General features: G+C 38.6%; 1 protein-coding gene across 4 annotated transcripts; it reads right to left on the reverse strand.

Annotated features, from left to right (window-relative positions):
- Window positions 1-13,204: 13,204 nt before the first annotated feature.
- arl4aa (ADP-ribosylation factor-like 4aa) lies at window positions 13,205-18,171 on the reverse strand. 4 transcript variants are annotated; one of them, XM_072575391.1, is made up of 2 exons: window positions 18,082-18,171; window positions 13,205-16,443 (listed from the first exon to the last, which is right to left on the reverse strand). In XM_072575391.1, exon 2 carries the CDS (start codon window positions 16,319-16,321, stop codon window positions 15,719-15,721), a length of 603 nt encoding a protein of 200 aa, XP_072431492.1. In that variant the 5' UTR covers window positions 16,322-16,443; window positions 18,082-18,171; the 3' UTR covers window positions 13,205-15,718. The 4 variants fall into 4 exon arrangements, with proteins under 4 accessions (XP_072431492.1, XP_072431493.1, XP_072431490.1 ...); XM_072575392.1 differs by having other exon boundaries at window positions 13,205-16,403; window positions 18,082-18,160; XM_072575389.1 differs by lacking the exon at window positions 18,082-18,171 and adding an exon at window positions 17,606-17,779.
- Between the last annotated feature and the right edge of the window lie 2,694 nt (window positions 18,172-20,865).

Here is a 20,865-nt window from a genome sequence, read left to right on the forward strand (position 1 = left end):
CCTGGGTACCTGAAACTCTGCTTTCAAGGGACTATGAACCTGCATCCCAAGGTCTCTTTGCTCAGAATCATTCCCCAAGACATTACCATTAAGTGTATAGATTCTGCTCTGACTTACCCTACCAAAATGCAGCACCTCACAGTTATCTAAATTAAACTGCATCCGCCACACCTTGGCCCATTTCCCCATCTGATCCAGGGCCTGAGTTAATCTTCTGTCGACGACACCACCAATTTGGTGTCATCTGCAAACTTACTAACAATACCTTCTATATTCACTTCCAAATCATTTATATAAATTACAAAAAGCAGTGGACTCAGTACCGATCCTTGCACCACATTGCTAGCCTCACAGGCCTCCAATCTAAAATGTAATCCTCCACCACCACCTTTCCTTCGAGCCAGTTCTGAATCCAAATGGCTAATGTTCCCTGTATTCCATATGATCTAACCTTACAAACCAGTCTAATGTGTGGAACTGTGCAAATGCCTTACTGAAGTCCTTATAGATAATGTCCACTGTGCTGCCTTCATCAATCTGCTTTGCCTCTACATCAAAAAAACTCAATCAAGTTAGTGAGACACAATCTCCCATGCATGAAGCCACATTGACTATCTTTAATGAGTCCTTGCTTTTCCAAATACATGCAAATTCTGTCCCTCAGATTCCCTCCAAAGGTTTACACACCACTGACATCAGGCTCACTGGTCTATAATTCCCTGGATTTTCCTTAGCACCTTTCTTAAATATAATCATAGAAAAAGTAGCTGATATCCCAATAACCAATTTAAACATTCACTGCTGCACAGTGGTAAAAGTCTGTACCGTTTACTGGAAGCATTACAGCAACTCACCAAACTCCTTCAGTTGCACCTCCCAAAACCATAATCTACTCAATTGGAAGTACAAGGATAGCACCATCTGCAAATTACACTCCAAGTCATGCACAATTCTGACTTGGAAATAAATCATCATTTCTTCAGGTTCAAGATATCAACATCCTGCAACTCCCCACCTAACAACACTGAGGATGCACCCAGACCATACACATTGCAGCAGTTGAAGATTGCAGCTCACTCCCACCTTCTCCAGTCCAATTAGGAATGGGCAGCAAATGCTTGTCCCCAGGGATGTTAAGACCCCTTAACAAGTAGGAAACTGCAACCACCTCCTGTTTACTAATTTAGATATTATTTTACTTCCTGTCTTATTGCTTATTTTCATCTGCTAATTCTTAATCTACAGTCGGTGAGCAATCATGTTCCAGGTGTCAGAATCGTGACCCTTATTTTTCCTTTTGTGTATAAATGATCTGCATCTTGGTGTGTAGGAGGACAATTTCAAAGTCTGTGGGTGATAGGATTGTGAACTGAAAGTGTAAAAATTCAGAAGGACATTGCCATATTCGTGAAGTCGGTTGTTCCATGACAGATGAAGTAAAACATGGACAAATGTGAGATGATGCACTTTGATGCAAAAAACATTAAAAGGTAATACAGTATAAAATAAAGGACGTGCAGGAGCAGAGAGATCGGCCTGAATCCATGCATAAATCATTAAAGGTATCAGGACAGGTAGAAAGAGCTATTAATAGAGCATACAGTATTCTAGCTTCATAAGGGTATGATTCCTGATGAAGGGCTTTTGCCCAAAACGTCGATTTTGAAGCTACTTGGAGCTACTGCTGTGCTCTTCCAGCACCACTAATCCACAATCTGGTTTCCAGCATCTGCAGTCATTGTTTTTACCTTATAGAGTACAAAAGCAGAGATGTTATGTTAAACTTACAGTTCTGGCCATTATGTTATAGGAAGGATGTGAATGCATTGGAGAAACTGCCAAAGAGATTTATGAATATGCTTCCAGGGATGAAGCCCGAGAGCTCTGAGGAAACATTGGAGAAGTTGGGACTGCTATCTTTGGAAAGCAGAAAGCTAAGAGGAGCTCTGATGTAGAGTCATTTAGAATCAAAACATTAGCTAGCTCTGCTTCCATGAATGTCACCTGACCCACTGTGATTTCCAGCATTTTTTGTTTTTAGTTCAAGGCTAAAAGGAGATTTGGTTGAAGTTTTCAAAATATTGAGATCTCTGGGCAGAGAAACTATTCCTGCTCATAAACATATCGAGAACCAAAAGGAACAATTTTTCAGTGATTTGCAAAAGAAGCAAATATGAGATGAGATACAGTGAGTATTCACGATCTGGGCTACACTGTCTAGAAGTGATTTGGAGATGCTGGTTTTAGACAGGGGTGTACAAAGTTAAAAATCACACAACATCTGGTTATAGGCCAACAGGTTTATTTGGAAGCACTAGCTTTCAGAGTGCTGCTCCTTCACAACCACTTGATGAATGAGCAATGCTCCAAAAGCTAGTACTTCCAATTAAACCTGTTGGACTATAACCTGGCGTTGTGTGATTTTTAACTCTGCCTAGAAGTGTAATGAATGCAGGTTTAGTTGAGGCATTCAAGAGGGTATTGAATGATTATTTAAACAGGAAAAATATACAAGGATATGGGGAAAAGACAGAAAATTGTAGCAAGTTATAATGTTCATTCAGAGATGCTGATGTAGGCTGGATGGGCAAATGGTCTCCTTCTTCCCTGTAACAATTCTGGGATTCTGTGAAATCTTGGTGTCGTCTCATTTCTGGTATACTATGATTCTTTGTTGGTTACAATTTATAGCAGATTTATTGTTTATAACAGGCATGTCAAATGTACTTTGGAATCACTTCAAATGACCAATGCAATGAATGCAAATTTCTCATTTACTATAGAGAACAAGACAAGGTGAGATAATGCTTAAAATATAAGAGCAGATGATTCAAATTTCCTGAACTATTTAACCTCTGACCAAAATATAAAATAAAGATGTTACATTCAAATTATGAATGGAGAATACTATATGTACTGAATTTTTGGCACGGTTATACATTTGTTAATGAACTTATAGGGATATTAGAGATAACACATCCAACTAAACACGTGAGCAATTAAACCACAATTTTTATTGTCTGTAACGTATGTGCTATTTGGTGCCCAGAACACAGACATTTTTCAGCATAAATTATGTCAATTACCATCTGTATAGTCAGAGTAACAAGTCTGCACTGACTTCCCAGAAGTGAGGATGCACCAGGGATGGAAGAGATTAATGGTTACCAAGGGAACTGCATTTATCTAGATATCCAGTTTACCATAATATTTCTGATTTGTGTTTAATAGATAAGAGACACGCTTTTGAAACTCAGGAGGCAAGTTGTTCACTATAGAATTCCTCGGCTCTGACCTCTATAGCTGACCTCTATATGACTAGTCCAGCCATTTTCCTGGTCATGGTGTCTGTAGATGTGGTTTGATCTGAAATCAGCCAGGCTTATGCTTTTGACTGTCCAGAGAAGATGTTCAAATTCTCTTTTGTGAAAGATGGTCATTGCCTGGTACTCATGTAGCATGAAGATTAGTTCCAATTCAGCCTAAGTCTGGATGTTATCCTGATGTTGTTGCATATTTATATAAACTACTTCATTATCTGAGGAACTGCAAATAGAATTGAACATTTTATAATGGTTAGCAAATATATCTATCTGCGTTGGAGTAACTGAAGATGATTGGGCCTCAAACACTGCTCTAAGGGAATCCTATCAAGATGTACTTGGACATAAGATGTTGGCTTCCCATAAGTATGACTGAAAGCAATGACTCCATATCCTTACTGACTTCAATTTTACTCAGGCTCTTGGTGCCACACAGTCGAGCATTATCTTAATGTTAAGGGCATTTATTCATTCCACAGCTTGGAATTCAGGTCTTTAACCCACATTTAGACAGTGGAACCTGAACTGAGCATGTGTGAACAGACTATTGCTGTTTTAGCAAATGTTGGTGATTACCTTTGCTGGTGAGTCAGTGGTAATCTGCCAGATCACAATTATTCAACTTTTATTAGGCAAGGCAATTTTCCATTTTACTGGTTAGATTCCAATGTTGTAGATGTGTTGGTTTCATACAGTGTGGGTTGCTTGTCTATTTTGGAAGGATGTTAAGGGTCTTCAACACTGCTTTAGGTCTGGAACCATATGTAGTCAAGACTGGAGAAAGGTAACAGGATTTCTTTCTTAATGAGTATTAATGCACCAGTTGGGATCTTAAAAGGCAATGCAATAGCATCATAGGCACCGCATTAATGTTAGCAATTGAATTCCAGATTTATTTAAATAATTAATGGAACTAAAATTGAAAAATTCCATATTTTAAAAAAATTTTGGACTGTGGACTAAAAAGGGAGAAATACTTTTAATGATGCTTTTAAAGGGGGGGGGGGGAAACACGGAGGCAGTTGTTTGCAGCTTGGAAAAACAAAAGAAGCTAACTGTTGTAAATGCGACAAAGTTACATTCTAGCGGCAATGTGATCACACAAATTGACATAATCTGTTAGGAGTTCAGTAGAGCTCAGCATAGTATCTACCCTCTGACTGGCCTGGCTACAACATAACACAGATCCTTGTGAGAGAAATGCAAACAAAAAGCAAGAAAAACTGCAGAAGAGGGCTATATCAATATCTCTCTCTTTTCTCTGTAAAGTTGCTGTCTCCAATTCTTTGTTGAAAGAGTATGAAAGCTAATTCACAGATGCCAAAACAAATAATTTTAATAACCAAAGGAAGAGTAAAGACCCTGGTTCCAATCAATCTACTAATAAAAAATGGACTCATCATCGGTGTGCACTGTCCTAGTCCCAACCATCTTCAACTGCTTTATCTATAAGCTTCCCTCCATCATCAGGTCAGAAGTGGGGATGTTTGCTGATAATTCACAATGTTCTGCACCATTTGCGACTCCTCAGTTACTGAAGTAGTCCATGTTCAAAAGCAATAAGATCTGGATAATATCCAGGCTTGAGTTGACAATTACATTCACACCATACAAAAGCCATGCAATGACCATCTCCAATAAAAGACAATCAAATCACTGTTCCTAGACATTCAACAGTGTTACGATCACTGAATCCCTCCCTATCAACATCCTTGGGGTTACCATTAACCAGCAAATCAACTGGGCTGGCTACAAAACACAGTGGTTTTCACAACAGGTCAGAGGTTAGGAATACTGGAGCAAGTAACTTGCCTTCTGCCTCCCCAAAGCCTGTCAACCATCTACAAGGCACCACTCCCCACTTGGATGAGGTGCAGCTCCAACAAAACAAGAAGCTTGCATCACATATAAACAGGGTGGTTAAAAAGGCATTTGGCACGCTTGCCTTCATTGCTCCATCCTTTGAGTACAGGAGTTGGGAAATCATGTTGAGGTTGTATAGGACATAGGTCAGGTGTCTTCTGGAATACTGTGTCCAGTTCTGTTCGTTCAGTTATAGGAAGGGTATTATCAAGAGGGAGAGGGTTCAGAAGAGATTTACCAGAATGTTGCCAGGTATGTAAGGTTTGAGTTATAAGGAGAGGCTCAATAGGCTAGGACTTTTTTCACTAGAGCATAGGAGGTTAAGAGGCAATCTGAAAGAAGTTTATAAAATAACGAGAGGTACAGATAAGCTTTAAAGGTAGTTGCCTTTTTCTTAGGATGAGGGATTCCAAGCCTAATTTTATGGTGAGGGGTGACAGATTTTAAAAAGACATAAGAGGCATTTTTTTTTTTTACAGAGGGTGATTCGCTTGTGGATTGAACTTCCTGAGAAAGTGGCGGATGTGGATACAATTACAACATTTAAAAGACATTTGGATAGCTACATGAATAGGAAAGGTTTAGAGGGATATGGGCCAGGAGCAGGTAGTTGGGAGTAGCTTAGTTTGGGATTATGTGCGGCATGGACTGGTTGGACCGAAAGGTCTGTTTCCATGTGGTAAGACTTTATGAAGTTTGACACCATCCAGTACAAAACAGCACATTTGATTGGCACCACATCCACAAGCATCCACTCCCTCCACAACTGAAATTCAATAGCAGCAGTGTTGACTATCTACAAGATGCACCACAGAAATTCATCAAAGATTCTTAAACAGCATCTTCCAAACCTATGATCACTTACTAGCTACTAGAATGTCAAAGGCAGCAGTTACATGGGAACACCAACACTTGCAAGTTGCTCGCCAAGCCACTCATCATCCTGACTTGGAAATATATCACCATCCCTTCACTGTGACTGGGTCAAAATCCTGGAGTTCCCTCCCTCGGGGTATTGTGGATCAATCTACAGCATGTGGACTGCAGAAGTTGAAAAAGGCAGCTCACCATCAAATGCTCCCAAAGGCAACCAGGGATGGGCAATAAATGCTGGCCAACCAGTGACACTCACACCCCGTAAATAAAACAAAATAATGGCATCAATAAAGAATCAAAAAGATTGTGAGACTAACCCATCTAGTCTGTGATCTGGACTGATGAAATTTTATTCTCCTGATTTTTCTTTCCTTAATACATAATATTTGTCTCTGTGTTGGTCAGATGGGTGGCTGGGGTGGGGACGAGCGGGCAGTATCTGGTGAGTGGTAGTGATGTTGCTGCAGGGAATTAACAGGGATAAATTTTAAGTTATATAGCTATACATTGTCAATTCATTTTCCTTTTTTGCCACTGATTAAGAAAATCAGGCCTTTTTTTTTACACAAGTTATTTTCCTGTTAGTGGTAAAGCCATGCCATGTATTTCTATTAATCTGAATCAGTCAGTCAGGTAAATTGAAACGTTTGGTAGTCTAATTACATTTTCACATTTGTGACGATATTGGCAATGTGGTACTTGATATTGGTGCACATTCCTAAGCAAACTGTGAACAAATTTCACAAACTAGATTAGATTAGATTAGATTCCCTACAGTATGGAAAGAGGCCCTTCGGCCCAACCAGTCCACACCGACCCGCCGAAGAGTAACCCACCCAGACCCATTTCCCTCTGACTAATGCACCTAACACTATGGCAATTTACCATGCCCAAATCACTGACCTGTACATCTTTGGACTGTGGGAGGAAACCGCAGTAAGATTCTTACATTCATGTCCTAGATTATTTGTCCAAGCAAGGTAATTACGATGCTATAGTACTTACCAATGCTAAATGTCGGAGCGACAATAAAGTATACTTTACAAAGCTCATCAGAAACATTGAGCTTTTTACAAAAAATGGATTATCGTATTACACCAGCACCATTTCACAGCAAGTACAAAATAGGCTGCACATGTAATTAACTAATCAAACCATGGCTCACATGATATATATCAGATTTCCAACAAATGTGAGCAGTCTATAATTTTTTTTCAGAAGACATTACCATTGCTGTATTTTTAAGATGTTTGTCAGATGAGACAGGAATAAAAGATGTTAATACAACACTCAAATGACATAAAACAAAAACTGAAGTCCATTTTGAGGATGTATGCCAAAGTGTGGGCCTGACAAATTAACAACAAATACTTACATTACTTGACAAGAGAGTACCTGTAATCATCCCTGAAGCATATCAAATGAAATAACAGAGAGCAGAGCAAATTCATTGCAAAAACATTGCCAGAGAGCATCAAATATCTATCTTTGAATGCATTGCTATGAATTTATTGTTTAGGTACTCTCATTCGCTGCCCTTAATTTTGTTGGAAAATTTTGTGATTTACATTCTAGCCCAAAGAGTTAAAATATAAGTTCAGAAAACCTTATTTTTTTTTAAAAAGGATACTAGCTACCTGTAGGAAAATCAACAGCAGAACAATTTCAGGAGGTTAAAATTGAAAATGGGGAGACAACAGGCCCAGTATGTTCATTTTACAGTACAGGAGTAATAAGCCCAGATAACTGTGGATGTCTAGGAATATTCAGGACTTGCGAGGAAGGAAAAAAGTTTATTTTGTCCCTTTGCACCTGCTAAAAGAAACAGAGGCTCTAGTGGAGTATCGAAAGTGGAAGGGGCAGCTTAAAAAAGCATTTAGGAGAGCAATGAGGAGCCACTGGTGGATAAAATTAGGGAGAATCCTAAGATACTCTATAATTATAATAAGGGGAAGGGAATAACCAGGGACAGAGTAGGGCCATTTGATACCAAGAAGGCAACGGAGCCAGGGGATATTGGTAGGATATTAAATGAGTAGATCACTTCTGTCTTCACCAGGAGGAGGATGTGGATACAGAATTCAGGGAGTAGGACCATGGGGTTTTTGAGCAGTTTGACATAGGGAGTGAGAAGGTATTGCAGGTAATGGCCGGCTTAATAGTAGACAAATCCTCAGATCTTGGTCAGTTGTATCCCAGGTTGCTCATGGAGGCAAGGGAGGAAATTACGGGAGCCAAGATCTAAATTCTTAACTCCAACTTGACCACGAAGATGTATGCCAGAGGACTGGAGGACAGCTAATGTAGTTCCACTTTTCAAGAAGGGTTGTAGGGTTAAACCAGGGATTAAAGAGTAGTGAGTCTCACATTGGTAGTAGGAAACTATTTGAAGAAATTCTGAAGGAGAGAAATAATCTCCACTTGGAGAAGCAATGTTTGATCAGAGAAAGTCAGCATGGCTTTGTCAAAGGGAAGTTATATCAAATAACTTTAATTGAACCTTTTGAGGAGGTGACTAGATGTGTAGATGAGGGTAATGCAGTTGATGTAGTTTGTATGGATTTCAGTAACAGCTTTGACAAGGTCCCACATCAGAAACTGATAAAGAATGTAAAAGCACATGGGATCCCAGAGTAACTTGACAATTGGATCCGAAATTAGCTTAGTGGAAGGAGACAGAGAATGGTGGTAGAAGGCTGTTTATGTCACTGGAAGCCAGTGTTCAGTGTTATACACGGGGTGAGTGCTGGGTCCCCTACTGTTCGTGATATATATATAAAAACACTGTAGATGAGAATGTGGGGAGGATAAGTAAGTTTACAGGTGATGTGACGATTGACCGGATGGGTTAATAAGGAAGAGGAAAGTTTTAGGATTACAGGTGGCAATAGATAGATTGATCAGATAGTCAGATCAGTGGCCGCTGGAATTTATCTGTGAATAATGTGAGGTCATGTACTTTGGAAGAAGTCACAAGATAAAGGAGTATTCAATGAATGGCAGGACATCCGAATGTTGAGAGGAACAGAGGGACATTGGGGTGCTTGTCCACAGATTCTTGAAGGCAGTAGGCAAATTAATAGTGTGGTTAAGAATGCATATGGGACATTTGCCTTAATTAGTCATGGCATAGATTAAAAGAGATCAGATTGTAGCTATACAGGACTTTGGTTTGGCCATAGCTGGACTACTGTGTGCAGTTCTGGTTGACACAATATCGGATGGATGTTATTGCTTTGGAGATGTTATTGCATAGGAAGCTCATCAGACAGTTGCCTGAGTTGGAGCATTTTAGCTATGAAGAGACACAGGGGTTGGAGAGCAGAGATACTGAGGGGGACCTGATTTAAGTGTATAAGATTATGACAGGCATGAATAGAGTGGATAGAAAGTCAGCTGTTTTCCTTAGTTAAGTGTTCATAGTGAGAGGGGATAACTTTATAGTGAAGGGCAGGACCTTTGGAGGGTAATTTGAAAATTTTTTAAATTCATAGAATGGTTGGCTAGCTTCACTTCACGTTGCCTGGTCCAGTTCAGTTCAGTTTCTGGTCAATAGTAACCCAGGGTATGTTGAATGTCAAGAGACATTGTTAGATTTATCTCATTTGAGATGCTCAGTGCTTGGCTCGTGTAGGATAATTGTTACTTGCACTTTTCAAAGCAAGGCTGAATATTGTCTTGGTCATGTTGCATGGAGACATGGACTGCTTTAGTATTTGAAAAGCCACAAATTGTATTGCTATTTGCAATCTTCGGTAAACATGCCCATATCTGATGTCATGATGGAGTGAAGGTTAATGATAGAGCAGCTGAAGCTTGTTGGGCCAGGACATCACCCAGAACTCCTCCATTGATATCATTGGCCTGATATGATTGGTTGTGATTGTTGGGAGTCAATGTCCTTTGTGCAATGTAAAACTCAAATGAGCAGAGAATGTTGTCCCAATTCCCATGACTCCAGTTTGGCTGAGATTCATGGGTGCTATGCTTGGTCAATTGCTATCTTGACATCAAGAGTAATCATTTTCACCTCATCTCTGGAGATCAATTCTGTTGTTCTTGCTTGGACCCAGGCTGTAATGAGGTTAAGATCCTAGTGATGGTACCCAAATGGAATGTCTGTGGGTTTATTCCTTTGTGATTGATAATATGATAAACAAGTCCTTCGGTCACTTAGCTGAATGATTGGCAGCAGACTGATATCCCAATAACTGAATTTTGTTGAAATTATTTTGCTCTTCATGGACAAGCAATAGCTGGATAATTTTCAACATAGTCAGGTAGGTAAATACAACCATTGTAGCTATATAAATAGTTAAAGGATAATGTGTGTTTCAACAGTACTATTTGGCTATAACATCACTGAAGTGGTATTTTCGAAATGGTATTTTCGAGAACGCTTACCTCAGTTTGCAATTGCACAATTCCACTGGGGAATTGGTTCACATGCTTCATTCTGCGCATGTCCCAATGTCAGCACCAAAATCTCTATGCAGTTTTGCGCATGTGCAACATCAATGCTGGTCTTCGAGCTGTTTGCACATGCGCCAATGTCAGTGCCGGTCTTCGTGCTGTGCTGAACATGCACCAATGTCAGCTGCTGTCAGAGCAGCTTTCTGAGAGAGGTACTGCAGACAGAAACTTTCTTACATTTGTTAAATTGAATGTGTTAAATTTACTTAGGTTTTGTTAATAAACATGATTTCAACTTCATTAAGGCTGTCCTATACTATGCTTTAGACTTTTGTATGATTTTTGAGCAGTCACAAGTGATATTCTTTGCTGGTCTGCACCTAATCCCACTTTTCCCATAGGCCCCATTATTTCTATTAAGTGAGGTTTCGCTCAAACGCAGCTAAGGCCTTATAGGAGAACTACCTGTACTGGAATAATGTAGCTAGGAGCCTAGCCAGTCCCGCTGCTGAAGTCTTCACTATGATTGCTGGTATTGTCAGGGCCTTTGTAGTATTCAGTGCCTTCAGCAATTTCTTGATATCACATGGATCGAGTTGGCTGAAACCTAACATCCATAATACTGGGGATTCCAGGAGGAGGTCAAGACAAGTCACCCAACTTAGCCTTTCTGGCTGAAGATGGATCCAAATACTTCAACTTTGCATTCTGTCGTGAGCTTCTCCATCCTTGAGGATTGGGATATTTGTGCAGACTCCTCGTGTTAAAACAGTTAATTGTTGACTGCTAATCATGACTGGAAACGTGGAACTTCAAAGCTTAAAATTTGATATTTTAATCATTGCATTGCTTGGCCCATCTAAGATGCATGAAAGTAGTCTTGGTGTAGCTTTACCAGGTTGGTAAGAGTAGCCATTCAAGAAGGAAATAGAGACATTTTAGAACAAATCAGTTCTCACAAACAAGCGACTCCAAATTCTAAAGCCTAGACCTACTTAGATGTCAAAGGTCATATACGGTAGTATAAGGCAATAAAAGGGAATTTTGTTAAATGTAAGTATTCTTTGATAACACAATGGTTGTGTTTGTGTGACTCCACCCTTTCTATAAATGTTGTTTAAGTGCGCAATTTAAAGTGTTGCCGATGCAATTGCGTTATAGCCAATACATTTTAAAAGTTTGTACTTTAGAAACACATCTCTATTCGTTAATTGCATTGTAGCCAATTCATGTTAACAAAACACAATTTATGGCAGAATGACCCTTACCGACATCCCACTAGCGCAGAAATCCTGAAGGGGTACAAAGAATGTCGAGATTAAAATTAGAAAACAAACAGATGGTATGAAGAAAAAAAATGGAAATATAAAATCAGACAGATAATTCTAGAATTAAACACTGGCCAACAGCTAAAAATACTTGCCATTTTATCGGAATAATGTGATCACACGAGAAGATACACAAGGTTTCTACATGACTACTGCCAGGTATGAAGGATTTTAGCAATAATAAATTATTTATTAGAAACCAAATAACAGATATTTTCAACTAAGCAACATTTAGGCCATCATATTTAAATAGAAACAAATGAGAAAACTGCATATGGATTTCCACAATTAAGATCAAATTGCAGTTTTTACTTTGGCTTCATACAAAAAAAAGCTAGAAATATGTTGATGTGGGATTAGAGTAAAGAGCAGCAGAGAAAAGTTCTGTTAAAGCTGAAATAGGGAAAACTTGACATAGAACAATACATTCAAAATGAAAAGAGCAGCACAGCCTAAATCACAAGGCTTTGCTGTACTTGCTATCTGAAAATTAAGGTAGAGATATAAAAAAGCTGAAGGACCTTCACAACCATTTGCTGTGGCACGTTTGTGGAGAAATTTGACTGCAGTTCAGATCACCGAATGCAGCACAATTCTTGCATTGCATCAACAATGACTTGGGAATCCAAAAAGCAGTACACTTTAAATTGATTGTGGCTTTAATATCATATAAGTTAAACAAATCAACTTTTTACACAACCTCCTTTCCCAGAATCTGTTGCTCCTTTCCTTCCTTCCACAAGTAGTTGGATGCAGACAGCAAATCAATGCTTCCACTTTTCAACAACAAGTGTCAGACCGTGCACCACAATCCTTCAGAACAAAATAAACTTTATACATCAGTTTTAACTTACATTGGCTTCTCACATTTTTGCTTTCTTTTAAGGGACCTTCTGTTCATGGGTGTGTACAGTCTGGACTCCAATATAAACATTGGGATATTCAGGAACATTCATATAACCCTTTCCAATAAACAAATCGTTTTCTGTTGATGTTCAAAATCAAACCAATCTGCATACATATTTTTAAAGAACACGGTCATGAACGAATATACCCTGATGATACAGTTTTAAACCAACAGTTAAATAAGCTAAAAGCGTAATGCAGATTGTCAGTTGTTACATTTCAGTTTCAGAAGTATGTTTCCATCATCTTGTAATTCTAAGATGAAAAGCTTGTGTAAAACAAAGTATCATATTAGAGGGCTATATTGCCCGAACAGTTACATTTCACAAAATATAAATCTGATCTTTTTTCTCAGTTTGACTTATTGGAACGTAAAAGTAATTCCTATTTTATTGAATTGTTTCCTTCTCTTACAAGTTACAAAATAAAAATTTTACAATAGCAACTTGAGATGTGTTCTTTGTTGCCTGAGTGATTTGAATGGAAAACTGACAATTTATTCAGAGAAGTATTTATTAAGTTCCAACATTCATATAAATATAAAGAATTTTTCCAATCAATGACAGCAATGCCACTAGTGCAGGTGGAAACACTTAACCAAAGACAAACCCAACAGAGGTCATATTCCATTCTTAAAACAAGTCATTAAAACAGATGTTACACAAAGCTGTTTATCTTTAATGAACATTAAAGTGCATTTCCTGAAGCCACTGTACAAGTCAAAAACAGAAGATATTTACAGTATCAGAATCAGTACAGTAAAACATTGACAACAGCCTTACGTCATCCAAAGGAAGTTCAGATGCAACTTCACTGAAGTTAGAAAATAGCTTGTAATAGCATCAATACATTTTTCCTTTAAGACTTCAATATCAGACTAATTGGTTTGCTTTTGCTACTTTTCTGCAAGTGATCAGGTTTAATAATAAACAAACTTAAAGTGAATTGACCTGCTTTTTTGAATCATAGAAAATACTGGAAGTAAATAAACTTTATAATCTGCAAGATACTACACAGTTCTTTGCAGGTGATAAATGTTTTTTTGTGCCAGGCATGTTGTCTGCTCTCAACAGAGCTCTTAGGTTTCAATTCATTTCAAATGTGAAAATTTAAGCTTCCATGCTTCATACACAACACATTTTCTCAGCTGTTTACAACAAAGTGCAGGGCTCTAATAGCTTTCAAATCTCAAAAAAAAGGGAGGAAACATCAAACAAATATTTACAAAAATGTTAAGAATTTATAGGTATAGTGAGGTTGTAACTTAATTGCAGAAAAGGAGGAAAATTTATCCAATCCACATCTTGTGTAAAGAACAATGCTATCTTTATGTTGCCTTGTTTTTCCTTAGGTGGAGAACTTTGGTTAAACATTTGAAAAGATTGCTCATCATCATCTAAGGACACACAGGTCTGCACTTTAAATGTTGAAAAATTAACAGTAATCAATTTTAAACAAATTTATTGCTATCAGCATTCCAATTGTCAAATTGGTATCATTATTTTTATCTGAAATTTTAGAAAATTTTATAACAAAATTTTGTGATTTCATATTTGTAATAGGAGGAATGTAGTCTTATATTATAAAGATCAACAGGTGGCTTAACAAATTTAAATATTCTATAACTTCTTCTGGCATGTTCACATGTAGAATGACAAATTCTACAGTAAAGTACAAGTTCAGAAATGACCTGCTGTGGTCTTGTATGCTGAGGAGAATAATCGAACAAAAAAGTTGCATTTGAATTTGGAATAACTTAAGAATTTTCGTAGATCTGTATAATCTGTGCGCACTCATCTAAATAATCCTAAATAGAAAAGCTAGGTTTGGGTTGCTAGCCAATTGTAGTTTCATTAGAATGATACCATCCCTTTGAGGCAGTAAACAAGTACATTACTTCCAGCCAGACTGAACAGTTCTCGAATTCTTCTTGAGACCACTAGCCAAGAGTGGCTATTTTTTAACATTAATATATACAAAGATTTTGAAACCTTTTAAAGAAAATAAAATATAACAAAATCCGCACATGTAGAAACTCATAAAAAGATGGCACCAAACACTACAATTAATGGCAAAGCTTGCCTAAATAGCTTTAATAGGAACATTTTATAATTGGCAACATACACAGACCGACAGGTTTTAAGTTTCTACCACATCTCAAGTCACAGCTTATATACTGTAAAAAATCTACCTCCCAAATGTTAACACTGCTTAGAAATGAGGCTTTGCAGCTACTTTAACGTGAATATCAGTAACAAGAACAGACTAACATGTGATTGCTACATTCCCGTCTATAAAAAAAGCTCTCAGTAGACGAGGTTCAAGGTCAGTTAAACACAGTGTTCCAGGCTTTCCCTCCTTTCTCCTCAGAGACATCTAGTTCTGACACTGCACATTTTCCACTGTCTTATTAAAAGAAGCATGCTTGCCAACAACCCTAACACTACAGACAACATAGGTGAAGCATTTTGTGCCTTCCTCAATTCTAGTAGCATCTCATTTAGTCTCTGACCGTTACCTAGCCAAAGATAAAAAAAAACTACAAATCTGTAGCAGCCATTTTCTTCTCCATGTAATTTTGGTAGATGTTTCTTGTATTGCAATAGTTCACATCCAAATATTTTTAGTGTCCAATTTGCCCAAAAATAAAATTGTGCTGTGCAGGTACCTAGTCTTTCAGGCCTCAAAAATGGAACACAAGACACACAAACACACACACTTAAACACAACCAGACATTAGAAAGCTAATGAATAGAAAATAAAATACTAAAGATCTGAATATGTTTTGGTCTAATAATAAAGGATGCTGACAGTTTTATGCCAGCATAACTGCTCTCCATACTTAATTATCATATCCACTTCCTCTGTGATCCCACAAATAAACTTTGCCTTTGATCTCACTAGACTCACATTTTCAACATAAATGTTGTCAAAAGGCTAAAGGTGTAATGACCAGTGTAGCAATATTTCAGCTTTTAAAAATACAAAATATCTTTAACCTCTGTACATTCATCTCTTCTTTTTTTGCTGTTTCAACATTTTTCGTCTTTTAATGATCATTTCATAAAGTTTTTCCAGTCCCTCTCTAAGTCCATCTCCTATTATGGCACAGGTAGGTTGAAGGTGCCAGGGGGTGGAAGAACTTATTTCGCTTAAAGCTAACAGTTTTTCCACTTCAGAGAGTGAGAGGCAGTTCCTGAGATCTTGTTTGTTGGCAATCAAAAGTACCGGCACTCCTTGGTTCTCAGAGATCCTGGTTATTTTGTGCAATTCAGTTTTGGCTTCCTCCATTCTTTCCACATCTACGGAGTCCACCACAAAAATAATACCATCTGTGCAGCGTGTATAAGATTTCCACAGTGGTCTCAGTTTCTCTTGACCACCTACATCCCAGAAGTGGAAAGTCACTGCTTTTGAGTTACCCAAAGTCACTCTGATTTTTTCAGTATTAAATCCTTTTGTTGGAACAGTGTTGACAAATTCATTGAACTGTAATCTGTACAAAACGGTAGTTTTACCAGCACAGTCTAAACCCAGAATAACGATGTGGAGAGACTGAAAAGATGGAAAACTTGATAAAATAGGAGTTTGATCTGAAAGTCCATTACCCATCTTGGATTGGAGTCAAAACACAAAATGCAGAGATGTCCACACTGAAAGACAGTTAATTCCGAATCGTGCTGATCATTCCAGTCTGCAACAACGAGAATCCAGTGTAGTTTAAATATTAATATCTAAATAAAAATAAAAAATCTCAATACATAATGTATAAAATACAACAGCAGGAAAGTATACAAGTAAAACACAAATTGGTTGGTTATATTTCAATACTAGGTAATGAATTTCAGCTTCCATTTTAAAGTCAAAAGATCCACTCTGGACTTTGAAAACTTTCTAAAACGTCCTGCTCTAACACTGAATTATTGCATATGGTAGATATTCTGTGGGTTGATTCAAATCCTGAATAAAATTGCACACCAAATCCAGACCGACTGTGCGACCGTCAGCAGGACCACTAGATTGGTTGTCACTCGTACTACACTTGGCGAACCCAGATCTCCGTTTCAAAACAGAATTAGGATTTGAAAGAAAATGATAATACGTTTACATTTAGCAAAATTGAGTCAAATGGCTTCACACGTCCGCCTTGACAAGCCTGGCACACTGGGAACCAAATTCTTGAATTACTTTACTTAGGGCGTTTACCATCTGACTAAAGTCACGAACACACAAAACCGCAACGTTGAAAAATAAATAAACCCAGCTCTTGCAAAACATCTGCACTTCCCAAGCGGTGCACTCATCCAGGCGGTTTTAGCGGCTTTACTTTCCAATAGCTATCCACTTACAATCAGCCCGGTCTGACTGACAAATCCACAACACACACATACACGAAAAATTCTCTTACGAACTCACGAGCAGCCATAAATTCAGCGCAGGTTCTCATTCACTTTGCTGAATTCAGGTTAGCCAAGTCAGCCACAAACAGCAAACTTTATATTTTACCGCATGAACATTCTCAGCCGGTACACATTTCTCTTCGCCTCATACCGATTCAAATAGTGCAAAATTATCACTGCAATAACTCAATTGTCTCACAACCTTCTTAAAACTCACTTCCACGATTACACAATGCAACCTGCAGCTTACTATTCAACAAGTCTCGGAAGGCAAATCCTGCAGACGTGCCGCAGCTCCCCATATGACCATTCCCTTGAAGGTGAGTGAGTTGCTAAGCCTGTTCTGCATTTAGAAGCTGGCCCGCACACCGTCAGGAGAAGCAAAAACTATTCGATTTTTCTTTTTGGGAAAAGGCGCTTGATAACTTCCGAGAGGACGAAAACCGCCGGCCACCGTGCCGCCCCGCTTTGATTACTCGAAAGATTAAACACCCACCCCAACATCCGAGTGCATGGAGAAAGCTGGCTCCTCAATCTCAGTAATTACTTCTCTCTCTCACACAGACGGACAGACGCTCGAACACGATCCACATGAACCACTGACTCCACTCAGTCTGAGGACGCACAAGCAGAACGCGATCCCTGCCGAACGCGGCGGCGGCAACATTCCACATAGGCAACGCCCCCCTGGTCCTGCTCAGCGTCCATTGGCTGTTCCAGCCGACGTTCACACCCAATGCCGACACGCTCCCACGCCCCGCCCCCGCCCCCGCACACTGTGTGGCCGCTGAGTGTGGGGATCTCACTAAGGCACCGGCACTAGGATTCGCGCGCTCAATGCCCCGCCTCCACCGGCTAATCACACAAGCCGCCTGCTGCAGGTGTCCAATTTCAAACAGTTCGCAGAATGCCCGCGAATTCCCTTTTATATCTCAATATAGAAAGGAATACCAGAAGAGTTAAAAACCGTACTGGACAATCGACGCCTCTTCCTGACACATGTGAAAACAAAACAGAGTGACCTGCTCTCCCCAAGAACCACACCGACAGCTGCCTCCTGCCTCGCCAGTTCCGTTAACGGCTCAGCGGAGACCCCTAGCGGCCACGCGCGCTGCCGCAAGACCAGCGCCCGGCCTCTCCACTCTGATTGGCTGTTTGTTTACTGGTCACCAGGCGACCATAAACACAAGCAGTTTGAAAAACAACAGCGACGCGAAAGCGCAGAGTATGAAATTATGAAGGGCACACACAGGAATTAGAGCATTAAATAATAGGGGTACAGACTGGAGTTAGTGTATTAAATAATGGGGGTACAGACTGGAGTTAGTGTATTAAATAATGGGGGTACAGACTGGAGTTAGTGTATTAAATAATAGGGGTACAGACTGGAGTTAGTGTATTAAATAATGGGGGTACAGACTGGAGTTAGTGTATTAAATAATAGGGGTACAGACTGGAGTTAGTGTATTAAATAATGGGGGTACAGACTGGAGTTAGTGTATTAAATAATGAAGGGAATCAGACTAGAGATAGAGTATTAAATAATTAAGGGCACAGACTGGAGTTAGTGTATTAATTAATGAATGGTACAGACTGGATTTAGTGTTAAATAATGAAGGGTGCAGACAAGAGTTAGCGTATTAAATAATAAAGGGCACAGACTGGAGTGAGTGGATTAAATAATGAAGGGTACAGGCTGGAGTTATTGTGTTAAATAATGAAGGTTACAGACTGGGTTTAGTGTATTAAATAATAAGGCGTTTAGTCTGTAGTTAGTGTATCAAGTAATGAAGGATACAGACTGGAGTTAGCACATTAAGTATTGAGGGTTTCAGACTGGAGTTAGTGTATTCAATAATGAAGGGTACAGACAGGGGTTAGTGTCTTAAATAATGAAGTATAGAGAGTGTAGTTACTGTATTGAATAATGAGGTGTACAGACTGGAGTTAGTGTGTTAAATAATGAAGGGTGAAGACTGGAGTTAGTGTATTAAATAATGAAGGGTGAAGACTGGAGTTAGTGTATTAAATAATGAAGGATACGGACTGGAGTCGGTGTAGTAAATAATGGGGGGTACAGACAGGAGTTAGTGTATTATATAATGAAGGGTGCAGACTGGAGTTAGTGCATTAAATAATGAAGGATACAGACTGGAGTTAATGTATTAAATACTGAGGAGCCCAAACTGGAGTTCGTCTATTAAATAATGAAGAGTACGGACTGCAGCTAGTGTTTTAAATAATGAAGTGTGCAGACTGGAGTTAGTGCATTAAATAATGAGGAGCCCAGACTGGAGTTACTCTATTAAATAATGAAGGGTACAGACTGAACATAGTTTATTAAATACTGAAGGGTACAGGCTGGAGTAAATGTATAAAATAATGAAGGGTACAGACTGGAGATTGTGTATTAAATAATGAAGGCTACAGACTGGGGTTAGTGTGTTAAATAATGAAGTATATGGACTGGAGTTAGTGTATTAAATAATGAGGGGTATAGACTGGAGTTAGTATATTAAATAATAAGGGGTACAGCCTGGAGTTAGTGTATTATATAATGAAGGCTACAGACAGGATTTGGTGTATTAATTAATGAAGGGTACAGACTGGATTTAGTGTATTAAATAATGAGGACCCCAAACTGGAGTTAGTCTATTAAATAATGAAGAGTACAGACTGCAGTTAGTGTTTTAAATAATGAAGTGTACAGACTGGAGTTAGTGTATTAAATAATGAGGAGCACAGACTGGAGTTAGTCTATTAAATAATGAAGGGTACAGACTGAACATAGTTTATTAAATACTGAAGGGTCCTGACTGGAGTAAATGTATAAAATAATGAAGGGTACAGACTGGAGTTAGTGTATTAAATAATGATGAGTACAGACCGGAGATCGTGTATTAAATAAAGAAGGCGACAGACTGGGGTTAGTGTGTTAAATAATGAAGTATATGGACTGGAGTTAGTGTATTAAATAATGAGGGGTACAGACTGGAGTTAGTGTATTATATACTGAGGTGTACAGATTGGAGTTAGTGTATTAAATAATGAAGGATACAGACTGGAGTCAGTGTATTAAATAATGAAGGCTACAGACAGGAGTTGGTGTATTAATTAATGAAGGGTACAGACTGGAGTTAGTGTATTAAATAATGAAGACCACAGACTGGAGTTAGTGTATTAAATAATGAAGGGTACAAACTGGAGTAAGTGTATTAAATAATGAAGGGTACAGACTGGAGTTAGTGGATTAAACAATGAAGGATACAGACTGGTGTTAGTCTATTAAATAATGAAGAGTACGGACTGCAGTTAGTGTTTTTAATAATGAAGTGTATAGATTGGAGTTAGTGCATTAACTAATGAGGAGCCCAGACTGGAGTTACTCTATTAAATAATGAAGGGTACAGACTGGAGTTAGTGTATTAAACAATGATGGGTACAGACCGGAGTTAGTGAATTACATAATGAAGGGTACAGGCTGTAGTAAGTGTATTAAATAATGAAGGGTACAGACTGGAGTTAGTTTATTAAATAATGAGGGGTATAGACAGGCGTTAATGTATTAAATAAGGAAGGGTACAGACTGGAGTAAGATTATTGAATAATAAAGGGTACAGACTGCAGTTAGTGCATTAAATAATGAACGGCACAGACAGGAGTTAATGTATTAAATAATGAAGGGTACAGACTGGAGTTAGTGTATTAAATAATGAAGGATACAGACTGGAGTCAGTTTAATACATGATGAGGGGT

Source organism: Chiloscyllium punctatum, chromosome 8, assembly GCF_047496795.1.
Source record: "Chiloscyllium punctatum isolate Juve2018m chromosome 8, sChiPun1.3, whole genome shotgun sequence".
NCBI classification, from domain to species: Eukaryota; Metazoa; Chordata; class Chondrichthyes; order Orectolobiformes; family Hemiscylliidae; genus Chiloscyllium; species Chiloscyllium punctatum.

Coding starts and splice junctions, on each gene's coding strand:
- arl4aa (XM_072575391.1), bottom strand. CDS start 16,321: ATGGGTAATGGACTTTCAGATCAAACTCCTATTTTATCAAGTTTTCCA.